Raw genomic sequence first — 24,969 nt, 5'->3', positions numbered from 1 at the left:
GGCTGGGACCAAGAATGGAGTTGAGGACGGAGTGGTCCCTGCAGGATGCTCCTTGATTTGCAGCACCACCTGCATCCCTGGTTGAGTGACAGGCAGGCTGGTCTGTCTCCTTCCCCAGCAGAACCATGTGGGACGTGAGGAACGTGCCACAGCCACAGAGTGAGTCAGCTGACCCCCTTTTGCTTTCTCTGGGGCCGGCCTCTCCCTAACTTAAGGAAGCTGTGTTTCATCGCTAGGCAAATTTCACTTAAGCTGCAGAGTGTTTATGGATTGAGCCATGTGTGCACAGATGCAGGCGGATGCAAGCGCGGGTGTCAGAAGAATATTAAAGGGTGGGGGAGAGAATTAAAAGGGAAAACACATCTGCCTGGGTCTCCACACTCCCCATCCTTAAGGGGAGTGATAAAGCGGGATATCAAATCCAAACTCTTCTTCTTCAGTAGTAAGAGCATCTGCTTTGCAGACAGAAGGTCCCCCAGTCCAATTCCTGGCATCTCCAGGCAGGATGGGGAGAGACCCCTCTGGAAAACCCTGGAGAGCAGCTGCCAGTCAGTGCCGACAACACTGATCTAGATGGGCCAATGGTCTGGCTCTGTATAAGGCAGCTTCCCATGCATGCAATTCTCTGTGGGAAGTGATAATTGGATTTGGCCGAATGATTAAAAGGAAATAATTTCACAGCCTTCCCTTTATGATCCAATCAAGCTACTTTTCCCCCAGGGACAGGGAAAACCTCTGGCCCTCCAGATGTTGCCGGTCTACAGCTCCCCTCATCCATCCTTGGCCATGCTGGCTGGGGATTTACTCAGCAGTAAATCCCATTGCACTCACTGGATTGCTAGGGAGTCCCATTGATTTTAGTGAGAGAATTAAACACATGTTGGTTAAATGCATGTTTATTAAATGTGCAGTCCACCAATGATGCAGTTAAGTAATTTTGAATTCTGGGTTTAATGGCCTCTTTAGATGCTAATGTGCTTTACCTCCTTATTTCAATAGGCAGTAAGAAAGCCCTGGTGTGTTTGGGGATCCCTTTGCTGAGTGAGGGCCCTGGACTTCAGCCCCAAAATCCTGCCATGAGGATACCACTGCTGCAATTTTTTGTGCAGGTTTTCTTGGCAATAAGCCCAAAAAGTCTTGTCCAAAGAACTCCAGCAGGGACGAAACAGGCTTAATTGTTTCCTTCCACAACATCCTCTGTTTCTTATTACAGTGGTACCTCGGGTTACATATGCTTCAGGTTACATACGTTTCAGGTTTCAGACTCCGCTAACCCAGAAATAGTGCTTCAGGTTAAGAACTTTGCTTCAGGATGAGAACAGAAATTGCGCAGCGGCGACGGGAGGCCCCATTAGCTAAAGTGGTGCTTCAGGTTAAGAACAGTTTCAGGTTAAGAACGGACCTCCAGAACGAATCAAGTACGTAACCCGAGGTACCACTGTACATTGTTGCTCAATCTTGGGTCCCCCTCCAGTTTTTGTGCTACAGCAACAAACACCACCCCATACCCATTGGGTGAGCTGGTTGAGGATAATGGCAGTTGCAGTCCAAGAACATGAGAGTTGTTGGCGTCCGGCCTGTCTCAAGAGACAAGGGAGTGTGCCTCTGGGGGTGAAGTCAAACTGCTGTGTTAGCAGCACCAACGTGATTTCTTCAAGGTGTGATCCTGAGCAGTGTTTCAGGAGGTCCTGGGCTGCCCTGGCCACAAGTCCCTTCTCTCAGCCTTGCTGATGAAAGGAAAGCAGAGCAAGACGTTTGGGAATCTGGGAATATGGCTGGGGATATGGGATCTGTGGCTGGGACACGGGTGGCGCTGTGGGTTAAACCACAGAGCCTAGGACTTGCCGATCAGAAGGTTGGCGGTTCAAATCCCCGCGACGGGGTGAGCTCCCGTTGCTCTGTCCCTGCTCCTGCCAACCTAGCAGTTCGAAAGCACATCAAAGTGCAAGTAGATAAATAGGTACCGCTCCGGTGGGAAGGTAAACGGTGTTTCTGTGCGCTGCTCTGGTTTGCCAGAAGCGACTTAGTCATGCTGGTCACATGACCTGGAAGCTGTACGCCGGTTCCCTCAGCCAATAAAGCGAGATGAGCACCGCAACCCCAGAGTCGGCCACGACTGGACCTAATGGTCAGGGGTCCCTTTACCTTTATGGGAGCTGTAGTCCACCAACATCTGGGAATATGTATCAAATCAGTGTTTCCCCAGCTTGGGTCTCCAGCTGTTCTTGGACTGCAACTCCCATCATCCTTCGCTAGCAGGACCAGTGGTCAGGGATGATGGGAATTGTAGCTGGAGACCCAAGGTAGGGAAACCCTTTACTATTCTTCCTTTTCAAATGGACCTTTTGTTGCCTCTTCCCCCGCCTGGAAAAGGTTTTTCGTGTCGCTTTGTCTCTGCAGAGCGCGCCCCGCCGGCTTCAGTTCAGCCGGCCGACGGATGGGGGCAGCCGGGGGTTGCTTTGCGCCGCGTCTCGCCTCCTTTCCTCCTTCAGGACGCGAGAGGGAGCGAAAGAGCTTCTCCCGCCCACTTGGCCCCGGCAGGAGGAGGCGGGCCGTGACGCCAGGCTCGTTTTTTTCCCGGCAGGCCGGCCTATAGAAATAGCCGTGCGGGCAGCCGCGAGTCACTCGTAGCGCTGAATGAATCCGATGCGGAGCGCATCTATTAATCTGATCCCAAAGAGAAGGGCACTTAAGGACTAACAGCCTCGCTTTCGTGCTTTGCAAGGGCTTACTCCGATTCTTGACCGGGGATCGAAGAGAGAGCTGTCTTTCCTTTCAGTCCTGCAGGGGGAAGGGGGAGTTTCTTTTTGGAAAGTCGCTTTAGATACATATTAAATTGCGTTACAGCCTAGACGCCTTAAGAGACGACAGGAGTTCCCCGATTCCTGGAAAAGGAAGCGAGACAGACCCAAAAGATAATAATAAAAAGGAAAGAGAAAGGGCTTCTTCCCTTTGTTTTCTTCCCTCCACCCACGTCTCGCCTTTCCTCCGGCCGCCGCATCCTCAACCCAAGGTGGAACCGGGGCGCGTCGAGACCTTCGCTTTAAAAATGCCGATGGAGCTAACGCAAAGCCGCATCCAGAAAATTTGGCTCCCGCCCGACAATCACCCGGCGCTGCCCCATAGATGTGAGTACAATAGGGTCTGGGGGTGGGAATCGATCGGCGGGGGTCGTTCAAGTAATCGGCAGGGATTCGGAGCATCCTCGCATCCGCTAAACCAGGCACGAGATGCTGAAGGTTGGAGGCGCCTCGGCGTCGGTTTTGAAGAGGGGGCGTCCTTGAGTATTCGTGGAGGAGAGTGAGCGTGATTTGGGGGGGGCGTGAGACTTTTTAGGGGGGTACGCAAAGGACCTGGTTGACCCCTAAAATCTGTAGAAGAGAAAGATGAGTCTGGTAAAAATCAGGATCTGATTTAAACTAGAATGCATTTTTTCCAATTTTTTTAGAAATTGGGTAGCATCCAGTGCGTAAAACGCACTGTGCGCATATTGTGCGCCGGGGAATTGGCGTTTTCATGGGGGTTTTTTTGTTTAGACTGAAAAGTGTGGTTTTCCCCCCGCCTCTCTTTTTGGTGGGACGGGAGTCTCGAGCTGTGCAGCCCCGCGTGGACCCCTCCGCGCGCCCGTTTTCGGCGCCGTGGGCGGGGAGCCGGCACCGTGCGGGCTGCCGGCCACCGGCAACCTTGCGCGCCTCTCCTTCGCCGGTACCCGGAAACGAGCCGCGCCTGCACGGCGGCCGGAAAGGGCTCGGCTGCCGCGTGCGGAGAAGCGGCGGCTTGGGAGCCGGGCCTCGCTTCCCCCCCCGTGGGAAAAGGGTTGAAACCGAGCCTTGGAGAAGCTGCCGGCTGGAAGGAGAGAGCTGGCTGCGCTTTTGCCTCGCTTATCGCGAAGGTCCGGCGAGGCAGGGAAGAAGCTATTCCCGGCTAGCCGGGCCGGCAGGGCCATGTGGATGACCTGAAATGCTCTCCTTTGCGCCGGTGCGCCACGCCTCCGCTTCCTCTGCCCTCCTCCCGCCGCGGCGGCGGCGATGCGATGCGCTGCACGACTCGCATGGCGGCGGCAGGGGCGCGCTCCCCTCCAGGGGCTCTCCGTGCGCGCGATGTGCGGAGCAGGCGCCTGCCTCGCTGCTGAGTCACACCGCGGCTCCTCGATGCAGCTCCGGGTGGTGCCTTGGGGATTCCCAGCAGCTCTCCAAGGAAAGCGTCGGTCCCCCATGGCTCGAGGTCTCCCGCCTCCTGGAGAGCGCACCGGAGGCTTCCTTTGGCGTGCAAAGCGGTGGCGACCCGAGCCGATGCTCGGCTTTCCTCGGTGAAAGGCGTGTCCCAGCCGCCTGCGCATCGCTCAGCGTGGGAACCATCCCCCGGCGGGGTCGTCGCGCCCCTGGGAAAATAGCTGCCCATCCGGATGAGTGGGTTGCTGGGGCCGGCGGGAAAAGGACCCCGTCTCCACGTGGGTGGGAGAAAAAGGTCGGACTGCAAGAGAGGAGGAGGGGGGGATGGGTGCCTTGCCGCATTGCACCTCCGAGGAAGCTCCCCCTATTGCCGCCTCCGCTTTCCTATTCTCCCAGTTTTGCTTGCAGAAGGACCCCCTGCCTGCTCATCTCTAGTGGAAGGGGCAGGTTCACCCCACACATTTTAAGCACATGACTCCCACTGCCGCCACAAAGAATCTTAGGAACTGTAGTTTGACAGGGTGCTGGGAATTGTAGCTCTCTCGGTGTGAAACTACGTTTCCCAGGATTCTGTGGGGGGCCTTCAGGTGGTTTGTATGGATCTGGCCTGATTGGCAACGATCCCACAAAGCTGAGCTTTGTGGACCAGTTTTCTGACTTAAAGTAAAGGTCCTTGGCTCAGCCGCACATCTGATTTGCATCTGGAGCCAGGCAGGTTCAGTCCTTGACATCTCCAGATAAGGGCTGGAAGTGTCCCCTGCCCGCAACCTTGGGAGACTTGGCTGAGCAAACCTAGGTGATCCTGTGCTGTGTGGACCAAAGGCCTTGCTCCATATAAGGCAGCCTCTCCTGTTCTTGGGAACGGGCAACTTCTTAACAGCAGGGTTTCAGTGGGGCTGCCGCCTTTGGGCGGTACAATCTGCTGTGCCTTTGCAGAAAGGGGAACCTTTGTCCTTCCTGATGATGTGGACTTCAGAATCTCATCAGCCCACAACCAGGTCAGGGATGATGGGAGTTGTAGTCCAGCGACTCCCTTAAGAGCAGCTAGGCACAAAGACAAACCTCTTGCAAAGGGATTTCCTTTTGCAATCTTCACTTGATTCCCTCCTCTTTCCCTGGCAGCTGAATTAATTCATGCACATAGTTAATCCAGGCATTTTCTCTCAATCCACATCTTCCCCTCTGGATTTTAATTATGTTTTGTCTTTTTAAAGCCCCCAAGGAACCGGGGATGTTCCTAAGCACTGCTGTCCTAGAAGCAATGTTGGAAAGCCTCTCTTGAGTTGTGGGTGGGGGCTTTGAAGCCCTGAATCAGTCATTCATCTCCCATCCCTGTTGCCTTGTGACCGGCTTTGCTGCCTGTTGGGCCATGTGCCCACCTTGAAGGGAGAAGGTTAGCCTTATGGGGGAAGAGAACAGGTGGCGCTTCCTTACCCACAGTCTTTGGGGCCCTTGCAAAAAGCATACCCTGTCTTTAAAATGAGTGTCACCCCCCATTCCTATTCTCTGAGAGCCTTTCTGTTCATGTTTGTAATTGTGCAGGTAGAGATTCCTTTGGTTAGGCCTATTTCGCCTTGTAGCATAAAGGAAAAACCCTAGTCTCCCTTCGCAAGTTCTGGGTTCATTTTACTCTTCTGGGTACCTCTTTGCAAAAAAAACAGATGAGGAAGGCTTGAAATAATGGGATGCATTCAGCTTGGGCTCTTATCTGATGCAAATAGAGTGAAACCCAGGAGGGAGGAGTCATTTGCTGCTTCTTTCAAAGCATCCTGCAGTTCAGTCACTCTGCATGCCTTGTGGGTGTGTCTGTGTGGTCTTTGAGAGATCTAATTTCAGGGCTGGCTGCTGCTGCTGCTGTTGCAGAGTGATGCCTTGCTGGGTTTCCTAGGGGCGATCCATTCATTTTCTGTCAAATTGCACGTCTCCCACGTAGGATCTGGCGGCGCTGCTGGCTCAATGGGCAGAGATGACGTGAGGCCGGCAAGAGAGGAGAATGGCGTTGGGGAGAGCTCAGATTGCATTGGTGTGGCATGTGAGGACAGAAAGAGCGGCTTAAACATGTTAAGCTCAACCATTGCATTGTAATTTCAAAGTGCCATTGCCCCTCCCACCAACCCCTTGGTACAGAATATATAGTGCTGTCTCTTTTGTGTAATTTTGCAGTGTGAAGTGTAGCTGGCAATGGCCTGACTCCCCAATTCCATAGAATTGCTTCTGGGTGCTTGCCAGAGTTTGTTGACAATTTCAGCCGCTCCAGGTATGAGTACAGGTGTAGACGTGAGATGAGCGCCACACCCCACAATCGCCTTTGACCGGACTTAAACCGGTCCAGGGGTCCTTTACCTGCAGGTCATTTCAGCCCGTTGAAATGAAATGAAATTTATTACGGTCCCAAACCAGATTCTTTCAGACCGTTAGTTTAGAAGGCAGTGAATACAGAACCGCTGCTGGTTTGCTGCATGGAATCGCAATGTTGCATATATTTGTTCTGGAGCCTCGTATATACTACCCCCCCTCCAGACTTCAAACACTTAATATATTTTTCCTTGGGATATGAGATTGTGTCTTCCAGTTATTGGGTCTGTTGCCTGTCTGGAGTGACTTGCAGTGTTTGAAATGTCCCTGTTAGATCATGCTTCTGAGGATAAATGATGCAATAGCCTTCCTGGACCACATTGTGTCCTGTAACATTAATTCTTTTCGAAAAAGCCTCTCGTTGCTTAAGTGCTCATGTAGCCCTCTCTGAAAGCCGAAACAGCCACAAATGACTGAGCCCCATCATTAACCTTTCCTCACATCCCTCCTTCTGAAATATGTGCATTAATGCTTTCTGATGCAAGGCCCCACTTTTTCGGCAACCCCTTCTCCATTATGTGTGTGGGGAAAATATATTGCTGGTGTGTAGCTTTTTGGAAAGCCTTTTTAACAATTCTGGATAAGCTTGGAGGCTTGCTGCGCTTTGAGAAAACACTTAACTGCATTCAAAGCCTGGAGCAAAATAAAAAAAAAGTGTTCGACGAAGAAGCAAGCACTCGAGCGTGGCTTTCCAGTAATATTTTAACGACAGGTGCGCTTGGCCCCAAATCCCTATATCTGAGCCTTGGAATGAGGATGGAATTTAGAAGTGGTCATATGCCTCTGCTCCACCACTCCTGGCTGTTAAGTGGTACCTGCAGTAATGAAGAGAACCAGGCTTTGCTGAATTCCGCCCCCCCCCCAATACAGTGGTACCTCGGGTTACATACGCTTCAGGTTACAGACACTTCAAGTTACAGACTCCGCTAATCCAGAAATAGTACCTCAGGTTAAGAACTTTGCTTCAGGATGAGAATAGAAATCGTGCTCCAGTGGCACAGTGGCAGTGGGAGGCCCCATTAGCTAAAGTGGTGCTTCAGGTTAAGAACAGTTTCAGGTTAAGAACGGACCTCCAGAACGAATTACGTTCTTAACCCGAGATACCACTGTACTCTTAAAGCATAGCAGGACTTCAAGTCCTTCTGGGTCACTGCTGTCCTGAAGCATCAAAAATGCAAAGAGGAAAGGTCCTGTAAGTGTGGCTGATAATGAACCCAGCCTAGATTTTTTTCTCCCTGGCCTTTTCCCCTTGGTGATGTAGAGCTTGTGTTCTCAGTTTCTCAGTATTGCTGTGACCAAATTCTGACATGTCCAGGTAGGACTTGGAAGAGACTGCAAGTTGAAGCCTCTGAGCTGCTGCCAGTCCCAGAGGTTCTCAACCTGTGGGTCCCCAGATGTTGTTGGACTATAACTCCCATCATCCCTGACCGCTGGTCATGCTGGCTAGGAATGATGGGAACTGTAGTCCAACAACATCTGGGGACACACAATGTTTAGAAACACTGGTAGACAATACTGAGGTAGATGGCCTAGAGGTCTGACTCTGTATAAGGCAGCAGCCTTGTGCTCCTACATTTCATGCTGCGAGGCTCTTCCGTACACCACCTGCTTGCATCCTCCTTTGGGAGGATGACCCACCTTGTTCCTGTGCAAAACCTCTCTGCAGAGATTCTTGGAATGCCAGAAAGGAAGGCTGGGACTTTTTATTGGATTTGGCATGGCTTTCCACTCTGAAACTCCCCCGGGCACCATCACGGCGGACTGGGTGCCAATTGCTCATCATTCTGCCCTGAACTCATCTCCACAAACCAGCAGAGATGGCTTGGCAAGAATCCTTTTGCCATCATGCTCTCATTGCCAATTCACTTTTATGGACTATTACACTTGTTTTGCTACAGGGATGTGGCAGGTAAGAGGACCAAACCCAGAGATTTACAAGGCCCTCTTGTGCCAGGTTCTGGGAAAATAGCAGTGGAAATCTGGGTTGCAAAGAAATGAGTTTCCGTTCTGTTGAGTGACAGCCAGCTTGCTGTCTTGAGAGTTGTTAGCAACACCTGTGACTTGCACCTTGCATGTCAGGGGAACGTAGACAAAAGGAAGGAACACTTCTGTAGAATTTTAGGCTTTTTCTCTGAGTGGCTTCTAAGGTTCTGGGAGTAAAGCAATTCTCAAGTCCTGTTCTGTTTTTGCGACCTGCAAGAGGCAGAAACTTGAAATTCTTAGGCTGCTGAATTCTGAGTTGGGCTCCGATAAACACAAACAAACCCGTGTGTATGTTTCAGAACAGCAGGAGATTTCTTCCTGAGTGTCCTTGCCGCTTGTCTGTCTCTGTCTGGCTCATGTCCCAGTCTAAGGATGAGCCGGCAGGCTTTCAGCGTCTTGATCCTTGATGTCTAGCAGGTTTTGTCTCGAGGCTGCAGTAGAAAAGGTTGATATGTGACCAGGATGTTTGCATAATGCTTTTTGAACATTTCAAGTTGCTTTGCATGCATTCTCTCGGTAATCATTAGGTCTGTTTTATCTCCATATTGCAGAAAGAGGGACTGAGGCTGAGAGGCGGTGATTAGCCTCTGGTCAGCTGCTGAGTTTAATTCCGTGGAACCGGGGAGAGATCTTAACTTACAGCTTCGTCTCTTGGCTGCAAGGGACCACTATCTCCATTGGGCCAGGTGTGCCGGCCAGCCTGGATAGCTCAGTTGGTTAGAGCATGGCACTGACAATGCCAAGGTTGTAAGTTCAATCCCTGTGTGGGACAGCTGCATATTCCTAGAGCATTGCAGAGGGTTGGACAAGATGGTTTGGACCCTTCCAACTCTAGAATTCTATGATCCCAGTTGCCTGCCTTTATAAAAAAAATGTGGTATTGATATGACAAGTTGTCTCCCTTTTCAACATCCATTTTCTTTCTCCCTTCTTCACCTGCCCATAGCATGTGGCCCTCAGCTTACCAATTCCCCCACTGTGATCGTCATGGTCGGCCTCCCGGCTCGTGGGAAAACCTACATTTCCAAGAAGCTGACCCGCTACCTCAACTGGATCGGCGTCCCGACAAAAGGTGAGATTCTGGGCTGACCTGAGCCTTTATAGTTGAAGCCCCTGGGTGCCTGTGTTGGGAGCAACAGGTCCTGCTTCTAAGAAGTACCGTATTTACTCAACTGTAATGGGCTCCTTTTTTTGGTGCGCATTAGATTCGATGGTGCATTAGATACAGTATTTCATTGGCTGTTCTGGGGAGGTAGGATGCTGAACTAATTAACTTTTGTTTTGTTTTTTCCCAAAAAATTATTGGTTTTCACAATATTATAAACAAATAAACACACAAGACAAACAAACGAAACAAACATAAATCATAGCCTTATTAAAAATTACAGTTATTAACTTTGTTAAGTGACTTCCTCGCTTCCCCTTGGTTGAATTTCATGGCATGTCCTTTTAACGGTTTTCCAAATCCCAGTTTTTATGAAATTTAACTTAAACATTAACATCCTTAGATCTTCACCTTATAGAATTAAACATATTAATTCATCACTTAACATAAATAAAATCCTAAGCCCATTAAGTATCTGCAAGCTATTTCCAGTTAGTTTAACTTAACAAATTTAACTAAATAATCACTAAATTTATCCCATGCTTCCTGATACTCCTGCTCCTTCTGGTTGCGGACTCTTCTGGTTAGGTCGGCTAGCTAGCCTAGCTGAACTAAGTAACTTTTGGTCTCATCCGGCAGAGTTGTTCTTTTTTGCTCTTACAGCTTCTGATAATTTCTCGTGCATGACGTTGAGTTGCATTTTGATGCATGTTGCATCTGCCCCAAAGTCAGTTCTTGGAACTGGACCGCTGACCAAGCTATTTGGGGAGTTTGGTGACCTGTTTCAGAGGCTCAAGTGTTGGGAAACCTCTGTTATGTCCAATAATCTACTAGTGATTTTCACTGTGTGCTTCCAAGATTTATAAGGAGGTGTAGCTCAAATCATTTTTTGAGGTACCTGGGTCATATAAAAGGATGTCACATAGAGGAGGGAGAAAGGTTGTTTTCTGCTGCTCCAGAGAAGCGGACACGGAGCAATGGATCCAAACTACAAGAAAGAAGATGCCACCTAAACATTAGGAAGAACTTCCTGACAGTAAGAGCTGTTTGACAGTGGAATTTGCTGCCAAGGAGTGTGGTGGCGTCTCCTTCTTTGGAGGTCTTTAAGCAGAGGCTTGACAACCATATGCCAGGAGTGCTCTGATGGTGTTTCCTGCTTGGCAGGGGGTTGGACTCGATGGCCCTTGTGGTCTCTTCCAACTCTATGATTCTATGATTCTAGGTCTTTCCCAAAGAGAAACCAGAGAGACAGAGGCAATCCATAACAGTCTCTCTTGGAAATCACTTGCGGCTCCACAAATATGTTAGTAGCATGGAATCATAGAATTGCGGAGTTGGAAGGGACCCCAAGAGTCATCTAGTCCAACCCTCTGCAATGCAGGAATCTTTTTGCCCGGTGTGGGATTCGAACCCACGACCCAGCATGTATCTATGCTTTTCACTCGTCTGGAGGAAAACGAGCCATGCTTTCATCTGCTTTTACGAAAAAAAGGGGGCCCTTCAGGGGGACCCGATCCAGGCAGGCAAGTGGCTGTTTACAAGCCCGACCCAGGCAGCTTGTTCTTGGAAGGGAAGTTTGTTGAATTCCATGGGTTTGCATGTCTTTCTCCCTTAACAAAAGTGCAGGCACCTTGACTCTCCTTGACTCTTTCTCCTTGCAGTGTTTAATGTCGGGGAGTATCGCCGCGAGGCCGTGAAGCATTACAGCTCCTACGACTTCTTTCGTCCTGATAATGAGGAGGCTATGAAAGTCCGCAAGTAAGTCAAGCTGTTATGCTCCTAGTTTCCTCCATCCTGGTTTGTTTGTTTTTTACCTTCTGCTCTTTTCTTGAATTGAAAGTTTGACTTTTGGGAGCTGGCATGTTTCAGTGCCAGTTGGGAGGCCTCTCCAGGGTGCTTTGTAAAAGGTAAAGGGACCCCTGACCATTAGGTCCAGTTGTGGCCGACTCTGGGGTTGCGGCGCTCATCTCGCTTTACTGGCTAAGCATGACTAAGCCGCTTCTGGTGAAAGCAGAGCAGCGCACGGAAATGCCGTTTACCTTCCCGCCAGAGGGGTACCTATTTATCTAATTGCACTGTGTGCTTTTGAACTGCTAGGTTGGCAGGAGCTGGGACAGAGCAACAGGAGCTCACCCCGTTGCAGGGATTCGAACCTCCAACCTTCTGGTCAGCAAGCCCTTGGCTCTGTGGTTTAACCCACAGTGCCACCTGCATCCCAGGGTGCTCTGTATCCCCAAGCCAATATAAGAAGTAGCAAGGTGCCCTGTTGGTTGCGTGGACTTGGCTTTTGAGCCTCAAAAGAGCTCTTGTCCACATCAGCACATCAGGGCAGTGACTGGCCTTGCAGACCCATGGGGAAGACCGACGAGCCAAGCATGGGGACGAACCGGGGTTCCCTCCTTGGGGGTGGGGTGGGGAGGCTTTGGGAGCTGATGGACGGAACGTCATCATCATCATCATTTTTTATTTGTATGCCGCCTTTTCACAGTTAAAAAAACAATGCTCAAGGCGGCTTACAGCATAACAAGATTTACATAATTACAAAAGTCATAAACAATAAATAAACCACACCAAAAAAAATACACAACCAAATGGGAAACAATTTCCACATAAATCAAAATCTAAAACTAAGAATACACCATTCATATCAGAGTTTAAAATGACATAGGTAAAAAACAAAAACAAAACAGAGCCCTCTCTGCCCAGCAGCAGCAGCGGCAGCAGCAGTCCTTTATAGAGCCCATCAGGCCCCGCCCTGGGCAGGACTGTGAGTGGCTTTCTGTGTCTTTTTTGGGGGGTAGCATAACTGGGGCCAGTTGGCCCTTGGGCTTCCTGTGAAAGCTGTGATTCAAAATGTCCTGAACCTGTGCCTTTTCTCTGTTGTTGCAGGCAATGTGCCTTAGCCGCCTTGCGAGATGTCAAACTGTATTTGTCCGAGGAAGGTGGCCAGATTGCGGTGAGTGTCGCATCCTGAGAGTGATGTGGTTGTCTCTGGAGCTTGGCTGCAGCGTCCTGTTGAGGCCATGTGTGCGCAGCTACACCACTGTATAGTCATACCTCATGTTATGTTTGCTTCAGGTTGCACGATTTCAGGTTGCGTCCCGTGGCGACCCAGAAGTACAGTGGTACCTCAGGATGCGAATGGGATCCGTTCCAGAGCCCTGTTCGCATCCCGAACAGAACACAAGACGCGGCTGTGTGGGTCACATTTTGCCGCTTCCACGCATGCACGTGACGTCATTTTGAGCGTCTGTGCATGCGTGAGCGGCGAAACCCCGAAGTAATGTGCTTCGTTACTTCTGGGTTGCCGCAGAGCGCAACTCGAACACGCTCAAGCTGAATCGCATTCAAATCCCAGTATGACTGTACCGGAAAGGGTTACTTCCGGGTTTTGCCGCTCGTGCATGCGCAGATGCGCAAAATGACGTCATGTGCAGAAGTGGCAAATCATGACCCACACACGCACAGATGTGCAGATGCAGGTTGCATTCTTTTCAGGTTGCGAATGAGCCTCTGGAACGGATCCCGTTCGCAACCAGAGGACAACACAGTCAATACAGAATTAAAACCCACAAGCACAACTTCGCTGGGTCATTAAAACATCCTTAATTAAAATATACAGCAAAAATGAACAATTAAAAAAAGTAAGAATTGGAACAGTTTTCAAAAATTTAAAACAATAAAATCAGAAGATCTGCTAGGGGGGAAGTTTCTGGAGCCGGTCGAATGCCAATACTAATGAGGCCTCTCATATTTCAGCCGAGAGGGTATTCTACAACCCAAGTGCCATAAATAAAAAAAAAGCACACCTCCACATTGCCACAAGCCAATAACCACCCAAAGCCAATTTATACCCCTCCTTTCAAGATAAGTGCGTCTCAACAAAAAATAATAATAAGCCCCTTTACATTATTTCTCTTCTTTTCTATCCACAAAGGTTTTTGATGCTACAAACACCACACGCGAGAGAAGATCTATGATCTTGCATTTTGCCAAAGAAAATGGTTTCAAAGTAGGTGTTTTTGTTTTAAGTGACGTATTTCTGAGTGAAAATAAATGATTGCAGCCCTTCCTTTTAGACTTGCTCTTGGCTATTCCTGTTGACGTGTCTGAATGCCGCCCTGCTCTCCTGGGAGATGGGCCTGAGCAATCATTATATCGATGCTGTTGTTTTCTTTTGAAAGTGAATCGTAGAATTGGAAGGGGTCCCTGTGGTCATCTAGTCCAACCCCCCTTGCACTGTGGGAATCTCAGCTAAAGCATCCATGACAGATGGCCATCCAACCTCTGCTTAAAACCCCCAATGGAGTCTGTTCCACTGTCAAATGGCTCTTACTGGTCTGCCCCACTGAGGACCTTAAGGTCCATGAATAACCAGTTTAGAGGTCCTGGGCCCTAAGGAGGTCAGACTATCCTCCACCAGGGCCAGGGCCTTTTCAATGATGGCTCCGACCTGGTGGAAGGCTCTATCCCATGAGACTAGGGCCCTTCAGGATTTAACCTCCTTCCGTCAGGCCTGGAAGACAGAGCTATTCCTCCTGGCCTTTAATTTGAATTCAGCCTGATCTTTTATTCCCCTTCTCTTCCCTCCCCTTTTATGAAGATCACCCGCTCTGAGACCCCACAGCTAATTCTCCCCTGGCCTCCTCGCTGGCCCAAGTAGGACCAATTCAGCCAGCTAGCCCTGGGGATTACCTAATGCTTATTTCCCCTAAATTGATTTTAAGTGTTTTAAATTTGTTGTTAGCCACCCTGAGCCCGGTTTTTTGAATCGGGAAGGGCGTGGTAGAAATAAAAATTGATTATTATTATTATTACTGTCCCCACAGTGATGGGGAACCTCCAGTCCTGATTTGGCCAGCCAGCCCCACACGTGATAGCAGTAGGGCTGAAAGTGGGACGGTTGGTTGCAGGCCCTGCCAGTCAGTTGTCAAACTTGACAGCAGAGGATGGGGCAGGCGAGTTAAGGCTCCAATACCCCACCCATGTTGTTTTGGGCGCCCTTGAAACACATAGGATCAGCAGGGTGGATTTGATTTAAATCAAATCGATCTAATTCACGATTTAAACCACTAGTCATTAAGACTTGCTTTAAATCATTATTATTTTTTACAGAAAGACTCATTCTTGCTGGTATAATCTTAATACTGACAACCAGATGAAGGTTTCATTTTTTGGAATAAAAAAATTCCAGAGTAGTTTTTACAGTTATATCAAAAATTACTGATTTGGTTATATTATTAGAAATACATTGATAGATCATTATGAAATTATTGTGAGGTTTAATAAGTTAACTGTTTATATTGGGACAACTTTTCTGCTGCACTTAATTGGAAGCAGAAAAACAATCGTTTCCTTAATACTGCAACAATTTAAACAATTTATTTAACTAAAGCAATAACGTAGCATATGTATCCATGTTTGTTAACTGATGTGGTTATTTTTATTTTTTAAAAAACACACCTTAGGCTGAGTTTTAGCACACATGAAAACTTAAAACGAATCCTTGTTTCCTGATGAATAGCCTTTGGACTGGAATGCAACTTAAATAGAAAACTATCTTTAGAAAGATTTCCCCTCCAAAAGCATTTTATTTTAAAAACTTAATTAAAAAATATATAATTCGGATTAAATTTTTGAAAAATCTGATTTTTATCCACCCTGGTGCCCAGTCTCCCAGGACAGATTCCTGGCATCTCCCGTTGCAAGAAGGATTTTCAGCTGGCAGGGCTAAGGGCAACTTCTCTGCCCCAAGGTCTCAGACGGCTGATGTCTGCCATAGAAAGAGATCTGGATGGGGCAAGCTGCTTTGTGTGGTTTTATTCCCTGTCTTAAACACACACACAGATGTCCTCTTCCTTTCAGGTGTTCTTCATCGAATCCGTCTGCAATGACCCGTCTGTCGTCGCTACGAACATTATGGTAAGTCTGAGAAAAGAGTTTCTCTTTCTATCGGGGGGGGGGTCTTGCCCCACCTGAAGGAGCTGTTTCGAAAAGGCACCTGGAGCTATTGCCTCTGTTGCCCCAGCTGAAATCTTTACCTCGTCAGCAAACATCTCTGTTAAGCAAGCACTGCTGTTTCACCCTCTTAGTTACCGTATTTTTTGCTCCATAAGACACACCTGATGATAAGACGCAACTAGTTTTTAGAGGAGGAAATCAAGGGGGGGAAATATTTTGAACGAAACAGTGGGTGTATGATTTTTGTGGTTCATGCTGTGGCCACAGATGTGTGATTTGACGGTGAGTTTGGGGTAGCCCAGTGCAAAAATCCTGAGGATCCATGTGGATCCGTGCTTTGTAACCACGGGCCTATGGGAAACCAGCAAGTGGGAATTGAACACAAGAGACCTATCCCTTCCCATAGTTTCCAGTAACAGGTTGTTGTTCTTTTTTGCAAGCATTGCTGCCTCTGGCTGTGGAGCAGAGCATAGCCATTGTGGTCAGTAGGCCTTTCCCCCACGTGAATTTGTGAAATCCTGTTTTAAATCCCTCCGAGTTGGGGCAGCGATTCCCATAGTTTAACTGTCCTGAATCCTGCAGCATTCAGCTTCTTTGTATGCCCGCGACCAGGACCAATGGCACTTCCTGCCTGTGATTCCCAGCAAGCAATATACCGAGACATACTGCCTCTGACAGAGGACGGAGAACATCGCTGCCATGACTAGTAGCTGTGATAGCTTTATCCACCATCAATTCGTTTAATCTGCCGAGACCACATAACACCGGCCTACACTGGCTCCCAGTACGTTTCCGAGCGCAATTCAAAGTGTTGGTTCTGACCTTGAAAGCCCTGAACAGCCTCAGTCCAGTATATCTGAAGGAGCGTCTCCACCCCCATCATTCTGCCCGGACACTGAGGTCCAGCACCGAGGGCCTTCTAGTGGTTCCCTCACTGCAAGAAGTGAGGTTACAGGGAACCAGGCAGAGGGCCTTCTCGGTAGTGGCGCCTGCCCTGTGGAACGCCCTCCCACCAGATGCCAAAGAGAACAACAACTACCAAACTTTTAGAAGACATCTGAAGGCAGGCCTGTTTAGGGAAGCTTTTAATGTTTGATGTATTGCTGTATTTTAATATTTGGTTGGAAGCGCCCAGAGTGGCTGGGGAAACCCAGCCAGATGAGCGGGGTATAAATATTATTATTATTATTATTATTATTATTATTATTATTATTATTATTATCCTCTTTTAAAGCCACCTGTTACAAGGATTCAGGTGCTGGCTTGCCTCACTTTTGTCCTGTTTTTGTTAGCTTTGATTGATGGGCACCAGTCTGCCTTGTTCTGTCAGGCTGATGAGGGAACAGCCATGAGCAGCTCGGGCGAATCCCGCTTTGCAATTTCTCCTTAATATTTCTCTGTAACGTCATCTTGGGTTTCACAGCTGGCTCCCTGACCTTGTGCTCTTTTTTTCTTCTGCATGTGCTTCAGGAAGTCAAGTTGTCCAGCCCGGATTATAAGGACTGCAACTCTGCTGACGCGATGGAAGATTTCATGAAGAGAATCAGCTGTTACCAATCGAGCTACCAGCCTATGGACCCAGACGACTACGACAGGTGAGGAAACTGTGTTTCTCGCCTCTGTTTCCAGTGACCAAAGCTGGCTGCCAAATTGTGTGAAAGGCACTGTGTGAAAGCCAGTGTGGTGTAGTGGTTCAGAGCGGTAGTCACGTAATCTGGGGAACCGGGTTCGCGTCTCTGCTCCTCCACATGCAGCTGCTGGGTGACCTTGGGCCAGTCACACTTCTCTGAAGTCTCTCAGCCCCACTCACCTCACAGAGTGTTTGTTGTGGGGGAGGAAGGGAAAGGAGGTTGTTAGCCGCTTTGAGACTCCTTCGAGTAGTGATAAAGCGGGATATCAAACCCAAACTCTTCTTCTCTGGTGTTTGTTTTGTCTTAGAAGTAGTTTCAGTGAACTTACAATTCCCCCTGAAGTCACTAAGGTACACTCGATTGGGAGTGTTGGAATGTGCTTACATGGAAAACTAGGGAATTTTGTTGCAAAATTCTGAATTTCGAAGCTTTCCCCATTGCCTTCCTGGAAGAATGTCTGGGTTGGTAGGACTGTCTTTAGAAGCAGGGATTTGGTAGGGAAGCTGTTTGCTTTTGCCTGAGAAGGAAAGGAGGATGTGTGCGGTTTCTCCTTCTTTTAACAACCTGAGACTTTGCAGAGCTAGGTGTGCCTGAATCTGTTGGAATTAACAACACACACCGTAACATAATAATTCAATACGCCACACCTGGATACATAGGATCAAGCAGGCTGTTAAGCACCAGCATTGAATTTCCTACCAGAATTTCAAGAACACCTCAGCAGTGGCTGCTGGGTACTTTTGAAGCTCACCTGCTCAAGGGCTTAGGACTTGGCGCAAGGCTGCGCTACAATTCCCCAATTGGGTGCTTCGTGGTTTCTGTGCATTCCCATCTGCGGGTTCTGCAGCTCTTGAACTTGGCTTTCCCCTGGGGGTTTTGAGTGACGGCCGTGCGCGTCTTCCCCTCCCAGAGACCTGTCGCTGATCAAAGTGATTGACGTTGGCCGGAGGTACCTTGTGAACAGGGTGCAAGACCACATCCAGAGTCGAATCGTCTACTACCTGATGAACATCCACGTCCAGCCTCGCACCATCTACCTGTGCCGGCACGGCGAGAGCGAATACAACCTCAAGGGGAAGATTGGGGGAGACTCTGGGCTCTCCTGGAGGGGGAAGAAGGTAGGAAATCATCTGTCTGGGAGCAGAGAGGCTTGGCCGCCTTTGAATGTGCTGCAGCTGCAGTCCTGTGCCTACTTAGCTCGGTGCAGGCGGGCCTAGCAGCGGGAATGGGGCATCAGCAACCTCCGCCTGCCTCCTTTCCTGCTTGCAACCGGACTCCGTCCTTCTTAGTCTCAAATAAAAACAATAGAAAGCCAGGTTCCATTACCCAGAAACCTCTGAAGGGCAACCCCTAAACGGCCTCGGCCCAGTATACCTGAAGGAGCATCTCCACCCCCATCGTTCAGCCCAGACACTGAGGTCCAGCTCTGAGTGCCTTCTGGCGGTTCCCTCACTGCGAGGAGCAAAGCTACAGGGAACCAGGCAGAGGGCCTTCTCGGTGGTGGCACCCGCCCTGTGGAACGCCCTCCCATCAGATGTCAAAGAGATAAACAACTACCTGACATTTAGAAGACATCTGAAGGCAGCCCTATTCAGGGAAGTTTTTAGTTTGTGACGTTTTAATGTATTTTTAATCTTTGTTGGAAGCCGTCCAGAGTGGCTGGGGAAGCCCAGCCAGATGGGCAGGGGACAAATAATAAATTACTATTACTTACCTCTGGGATGGCTCTTCCCCCTCACTTGTCAGGGAGGATCACATGACAAAAAAAGGTCCTTGCTGGGGGGAGGAGTTGTCCCACACTCTCCAGTTCATACGGTCAAGCAGGGGGAAAACCCGCCCCCCCTTTAGCTGCTATGTTGTAGATGTGGTAGTCCATTTTCAGCTCCGATTGGCGCATCATCATCTCTCTCTCTCCCAGTAGGAAGAAAGCTCAGGAACGAAACTTATTAGGTTTTGTTGTGACTCTACTTCGTCCAGTAAAGTCCTGTCCCCATATAGCCATGCATGACTCTCTTATTGTGGTGGGCACTGTCCTTTGGGAGCCTCTGGGAATAGAAATCCGCGCTAAGAATTTCCTTTCGTTCCCCCTCCTGTCTTCAGTTTTCCAGCGCGCTGAGCCATTTTGTCCAGGAGCAGAACCTGAAAGACCTCAAAGTTTGGACCAGCCAGCTCAAGAGGACCATCCAGACGGCAGAGGCTCTTGACCTTCCCTATGAGCAGTGGAAGGCCCTGAATGAAATTGACGCTGTGAGTGCCGTTGTATTTTGCTGGGCTCAAGGACAAGCTTCCAGTGGGAGAAGAGGGGGCTGTCCTCTTTTGTCCCCCTCTCTCCAAATTTGCCCCAGGCTTTTCAGAGATCCCAGAACACCTAAGGAAATCCCAGCACACCTGAGGAGATTCCTGCCAAAAGCCCACCTAGTACAGCATCCTGTTTTCACAGTGCACAGCCAGATACCTCGGGGAAGCCCACCGGCAGGCCCCAAATCTCCCTGCTTGTGATTCCTAGGAGATTGCATTCTGCAGCTTAGTCATTCTACTAAAAGGTAAAGGTAAAGGTACCCCTGCCCGTACGGGCCAGTCTTGACAGACTCTAGGGTTGTGCGCCCATCTCACTCAAAGAGGCCGGGGGCCAGCGCTGTCCGGAGACACTTCCGGGTCACGTGGCCAGCGTGACAAAGCTGCTCTGGCAAGCCAGAGCGGCACACGGAAACGGCGTTTATCTTCCCGCTAGTAAGCGGTCCCTATTTATCTACTTGCACTCGGGAGTGCTTTCGAACTGCTAGGTTGGCAGGCGCTGGGACCCAACAACGGGAGCGCACCCCGCCGCGGGGATTCAAACCGCCAACCGGCAAGCCCTAGGCGCTGAGGCTTTTACCCACAGCGCCACCCGCGTCCCTAGTCATTCTACTAGTCCTGTGCAATAAGCTTGTGCATAATCCTATTTATATCGACCCATGTTTTTTGTTTTTTAAAAAAGTGTGCTTCTGTCCCATGAATTCCATGTGAACAAGTTAGGTGCACCGTGACTGTCTGTCTGCTTGGGGAGTTTGCCACTTTTGCCTGGTGGCAAACTCCCCAAGGCTGGAATGCCTAGAGGTTGCAGGTGGGATTCCATTGCACAACAGGCCGTCCCCCCTTCCTCTACGTACCCCCCCCCAATTAGCTTAAGTGGGTGTCAGGAGAACCTGCAGAACTGTATGCTAGGGAGGAGGGGGGCAGATAAATTCCACCCGCCAAACAATGCAAACAGAATGGTTGGAAGAATTTGGCATTGAATCCCCTGCCCAAAATATTTGATTAACATCCTTGTGCCTTAGAGTAGAAATTAATGGGCACGACTAACTTAGTTTATCTCCCTCTCCTGAGGGTGGAAGGACTTGCAGAAAGACTTCATTGGATACAACCCTATATGGGGCTGGGTATACACCTGCAGCTTAAAATGCAGTGAGCCCCTGCCCTCTTGCCTGTTGCATGTCGTCACACTGGCGCTGTGGGTTAAACCACAGAGCCTAGGACTTGCTGATCAGAAGGTCAGCGGTTCGAATCTCCGTGACGGGGTGAGCTCCCGTTGCTCGGTTCCTGCTCCTGCCAACCTAGCAGTTTGAAAGCACGTCAAAGTGCAAGTAGATAAATAGGTACCACTCTGGTGGGAAGGTAAATGGTGCTTCCGTGCGCTGCTCTGGTTCGCCAGAAGCGGCTTAGTCATGCTGGCCACGTGACCCGGAAGCTGTACACCGGCTCCCTCGGCCAATAAAGCGAGATGAGCGCCGCAACCCCAGAGTCGGCCACGACTGGACCTAATGGTCAGGGGTCCCTTTAACTTTTTATACACCTGCAGGTTAAAATGCAGTGAGCCCCGGCCCTCTTGCCTGTTGCGTTTCAAGTCACACTAGTACTTTGCTATACACACACCACATTCTTGGCTACAATTCCATTTCTGCAGGGAAGAGGACCTTGACTAGAAACTTGAGTAGGATCTTGCCGTTGCAAATTATCTCTTGCTTCCCCCCAACACCACCTGCCTTCCATAATCTTGCCCCGAGTAGCAGCCCTGATGTTTCCTCCTCACCTTGTGGTTCTTGCAGGGTGTGTGCGAAGAGCTAACCTACGATGAAATCAAGGAAAAGTACCCCGAAGAATTTGCTCTGCGGGACCAGGACAAATACTACTACCGCTACCCGTCGGGAGAGGTAAGCCTGGGGCAGCGAGAAACTGTTTAAAAACAGTGAAAATTGTTTTGGTGGGTTTCTGTGTCAGTCAAGCAGGCCATTAGAACATTACGGATTCAATATTCCATGGTAGTTAATGAAGAAACTAGCTGGAAGATAAAAAGAATGGAACAAAAATATTTCGAACATGCCAATAAATCAGCTTGCGTGGCAGTTGAAGAAAAATGAACAAAGAAACTCCATAAACAAAAGTAATATACAGTGGTACCTCGGGTTAAGTAATTAATTCGTTCCGGAGGTCCGTTCTTAACCTGAAACTGTTGTTAACCTGAAGCACCACTTTAGCCAATGGGGCCTCCCGCTGTCTCTGTGCCGCCGTTGCGCGATTTCTGTCCTCATCCTGAAGCAAAGTTCTTAACCCGAGGTACTATTTCTGGGTTAGCGGAGTCTGTAACATGAAGCGTCTGTAACCTGAAGCGTATGTAACCCTGTAAATGGGAAGATTACGGATAAGACGAAGGAAATAAGAGCTGCATTTGTAACATACTTTTCAGAACTGTATAAGAAAGGAAAGGAAAAAACCTGTAAAATAGAGGAATATATTAAAAATGGTTGTCTGCCAAAAAGAAGAGATGAACAAATGGTGATCTTAAATACTCAAATAACAACTCAAGAAGTGCTAGGGGCAATAAACTGGACAAAAAGTGGCAAGTCCCTGGGTCCAGATGGATTAACGGCGAGAGTGAGGTGGACTTCCAATAAACAAGGAGCTGTCGGTCGTGCGAGAAAAGAACATCTCAAAGCGCTAAGCCAGCCATGAGCTCCGGTTTTCTCTTTGGCTGTCCTGCACCCTGGTGAATTTTCAATGCTCCTGGGATCTCCTTTGCAGAAATATCCTTTCCTCTGGAGCTTGGCAACGTAGAAAAACAAAACCTCTGCTACTGTGAGCAGAAGCAGAACAACACGGAGCTCTCTTTGGGGAATGAAAGGATGTAATGATTCCACTCTTGGGCAGCGGGAGGAAATTATTTGAAGGGACATAGGAAGTGGCCCCCTTCTGAGTCAGAGCACTTGTCTTTTGAGCCTGGTATTTCATCTACGGACACGGGTGGCTCTGTGGGTTCAACCACAGGGCTTGGGACTTGCCGATCAGAAGGTTGGCGGTTCGAATCCCCATGACAGGGTGAGCTCCCATTGCTCGGTCCCTGCTCCTGCCCACCTAGCAGTTCGAAAGCACACCAGTGCAAGTAGATAAACAGGCACCGCTCTGGCGGGAAGGTAAACGGCGTTTCCGTGCGCTGCTCTGGTTCGCCAGAAGCGGCTTAGTCATGCTGGCCACATGACCTGAAAGCTGTACGCCGGCTCCCTCGGCCAATAAAGCGAGATGAGCGCTGCAACCCCAGAGTCGGCCACGACTGGACCTAATGGTCAGGGGTCCCTTTACCCTTTACTTATTTCATCTACACTGACTGGCAGTGAAGCCCTGTATCAACATACTTCAGTTTTGAGCGTTCAGGGGTTGTCCCACCGCCACCCCCTCAGTTTTTTTGGTCTTTTTATGTGTGCATCTGCAGTCCTACCAGGATCTCGTGCAGCGCCTGGAGCCCGTTATCATGGAGTTGGAGAGGCAGGAGAATGTCCTTGTCATCTGTCACCAGGCCGTGATGAGATGCCTCTTGGCCTACTTCCTTGACAAGAGCGCAGGTAAGTGGTCTGTAGCCGGGATGTGCCTCTTTATTAAACGGGTGCAAGGATTGAGGTGCAGTATTTAGCCAGAGAACAGTGACTGCTAAAGATACGCCCCAAAGTTCCATTGAGTCGTCGCATCTGAGTGTGCGCCCATCCTCCGCCAACTAAAAACCGATGCAGCTATTGAGCCAGGATTTCAACCAGGAATGCTGGGTTATGTCCTGAGTGAATGTGTTGTGCTTACAAGGAGAAATGGTAGCTTAAAAAAAGAGGGGCAGATGGAATAAAAATAATGCATAAAACCTGTGTGTTCCAGTGTGGTGTAGTGGTTAAGAGTGGTGAACTCGTAATCTGGTGAACTGAGTTCGCTTCCCCGCTCCTCCACATGCAGCTGCTGGGTGACCTTGGGCCAGTCACACTTCTTTGAAGTCTCTCAGCCCCACTCACCTCACAGAGTGTTTGTTGTGGGGGAGGAAGGGAAAGGAGATTGTTAGCAGCTTTGAGACTCCTTCAGGTAGTGATAAAACTCCTCCTCCTCCTCCTCCTCTTCTTCTTCTTCCATTTGCAACGCTGCATAAAACAGACTTCTGTGTCTGGCTGATAACCTCCCTTCTCTGCTTTTCTTCCAGCGGAAATGCCTTACTTGAAATGTCCTCTCCACACAGTGCTAAAGCTGACCCCTGTGGCGTATGGTGAGTATCTGTTTCTCTCAAAGGTTTTGCACAGAGAGCATGATATGCCTTGGTTGCTTGCCCTGGCCCATGCGCTGTGGCGAAGCTTTGAGAAGCCCCAACTTTGATGTGGAAAGAAATGGTTGTTACTGCCATTGTTACTAGAGATATGGCAGATCAGAGGGGTTTTATGGTTATCTATAGAGGGGATTGCCAATGACCAAATGGCCAGGATTTTTCCACTCTTTGCATCTGCTCCAGTGTATTCACTGGGTCATTCCTGTGGTCTGCTGTTAGCACAAGCAGACCCGTTCCGAATTAACCTTTTCTCCTTCCACTCTTGCTAGTGTGTTGTGTGTGTGTGTCATGGTTGCGCTGAAGACCACACCATACGCTTTTCTTGGGAATATTGGCTTTCATTTTAAACTCAAGTTTCTAGCCCTCCTGGCGTGGCCAGAAAATGCACTAGAAAATCATGTAGACAACTCACAGTGAAATATCAGAAGCTGAAGAGGCAGCTGAGAAATATTTTCAGTGGCTAGAAGAGGGTGGGCATTCCACTGCCCTAAACTAATACCCCTACTTAGAATAAATAAACTTGAAGTGTTAAGAGTCGCAGGATAAAGTCACGCAAGATAAGAAAGCTCACACACTTTGTTTGCACAATTTATATGCAAGAGCCTAGACCTCTGCTTTTCTTTTGCAGAATGTAGGTAACAGAGGTGGACTTTGATGTGCATATTTAGCACAGTATGCAGCCAATTTTTTTTTACCCTGCAGTGTTTCCTTAGAACAGAGGGCCTAGGCCAGGAAAGTTGGCGTGTGCCTCACTCAAATGAATTTCCACACTTTCTGCCCCGCCAAAGTCACAAACAACATTCCTTACCTTGACAGCAGTGCAGATGGGTGTGTCAGGCAATGCTTGATATGTCAATGTCAGTGCTTAAAATGTGATTCTTGGGGGTGTCACCTGATCAAACACCCCCCCTCAAATCTTAGCTGATTTTAATTGTATACGTCTTAACTGAATGATCGGTTGCTTAAATTTGTCCACATTTGCACTGTGTATGAAAACGAAAGCATAATGCATCCTGTGTGTATTCTACAGGGAATAATCTCAATTGGCATAAATCCTTTGTATGTATGTGTTTAAAGGGAGAATGTGTCTCTCTTTTGTGGCGTTTTCCAGCTGCAGATTTCTAAGCACTTGCATCGAAGAATAATTAACTTTTT

General features: G+C 48.9%; 1 protein-coding gene and 1 long non-coding RNA gene across 10 annotated transcripts in view; one reads left to right on the top strand and one right to left on the bottom strand.

The window, feature by feature from the left end:
* LOC310659270 overlaps positions 1–24,969 on the bottom strand; it is a 223,758-nt gene that overhangs the window by 58,348 nt on the left and 140,441 nt on the right. The gene's annotated exons all lie outside the window — the stretch shown is intronic.
* Positions 1–24,969, top strand: part of PFKFB3 (6-phosphofructo-2-kinase/fructose-2,6-biphosphatase 3) — a 72,764-nt gene that overhangs the window by 36,677 nt on the left and 11,118 nt on the right. For 3 of the 9 annotated variants that reach the window (XR_014502637.1, XM_083402194.1, XM_083402188.1), the window contains exons 1-12: positions 2,602–3,128; positions 9,457–9,582; positions 11,277–11,373; positions 12,505–12,571; positions 13,553–13,627; positions 15,481–15,537; positions 17,047–17,171; positions 18,118–18,325; positions 19,308–19,454; positions 21,293–21,397; positions 22,951–23,080; positions 23,695–23,757. Coding sequence is in view for 8 of the 9 variants with exons in the window: in XM_083402194.1 (XP_083258320.1) it covers positions 3,050–3,128; positions 9,457–9,582; positions 11,277–11,373; positions 12,505–12,571; positions 13,553–13,627; positions 15,481–15,537; positions 17,047–17,171; positions 18,118–18,325; positions 19,308–19,454; positions 21,293–21,397; positions 22,951–23,080; positions 23,695–23,757 (1,279 nt within the window). In the remaining variant the exon portion in view is untranslated. Of the gene's footprint in view, positions 1–2,573; positions 3,129–9,456; positions 9,583–11,276; positions 11,374–12,504; positions 12,572–13,552; positions 13,628–15,480; positions 15,538–17,046; positions 17,172–18,117; positions 18,326–19,307; positions 19,455–21,292; positions 21,398–22,950; positions 23,081–23,694; positions 23,758–24,969 lie in introns of those variants that run through there. The other 6 variants (XM_083402190.1, XM_083402193.1, XM_083402191.1 and 3 more) reach the window with 5 other exon arrangements.

This window comes from Podarcis tiliguerta, assembly GCF_965153285.1.
Source record: "Podarcis tiliguerta genome assembly, chromosome: 10".
NCBI classification, from domain to species: domain Eukaryota; kingdom Metazoa; phylum Chordata; class Lepidosauria; order Squamata; family Lacertidae; genus Podarcis; species Podarcis tiliguerta.
Note: the sequence above shows the minus strand (reverse complement) of the source record. Positions and strands in the feature narration are given on the sequence as shown.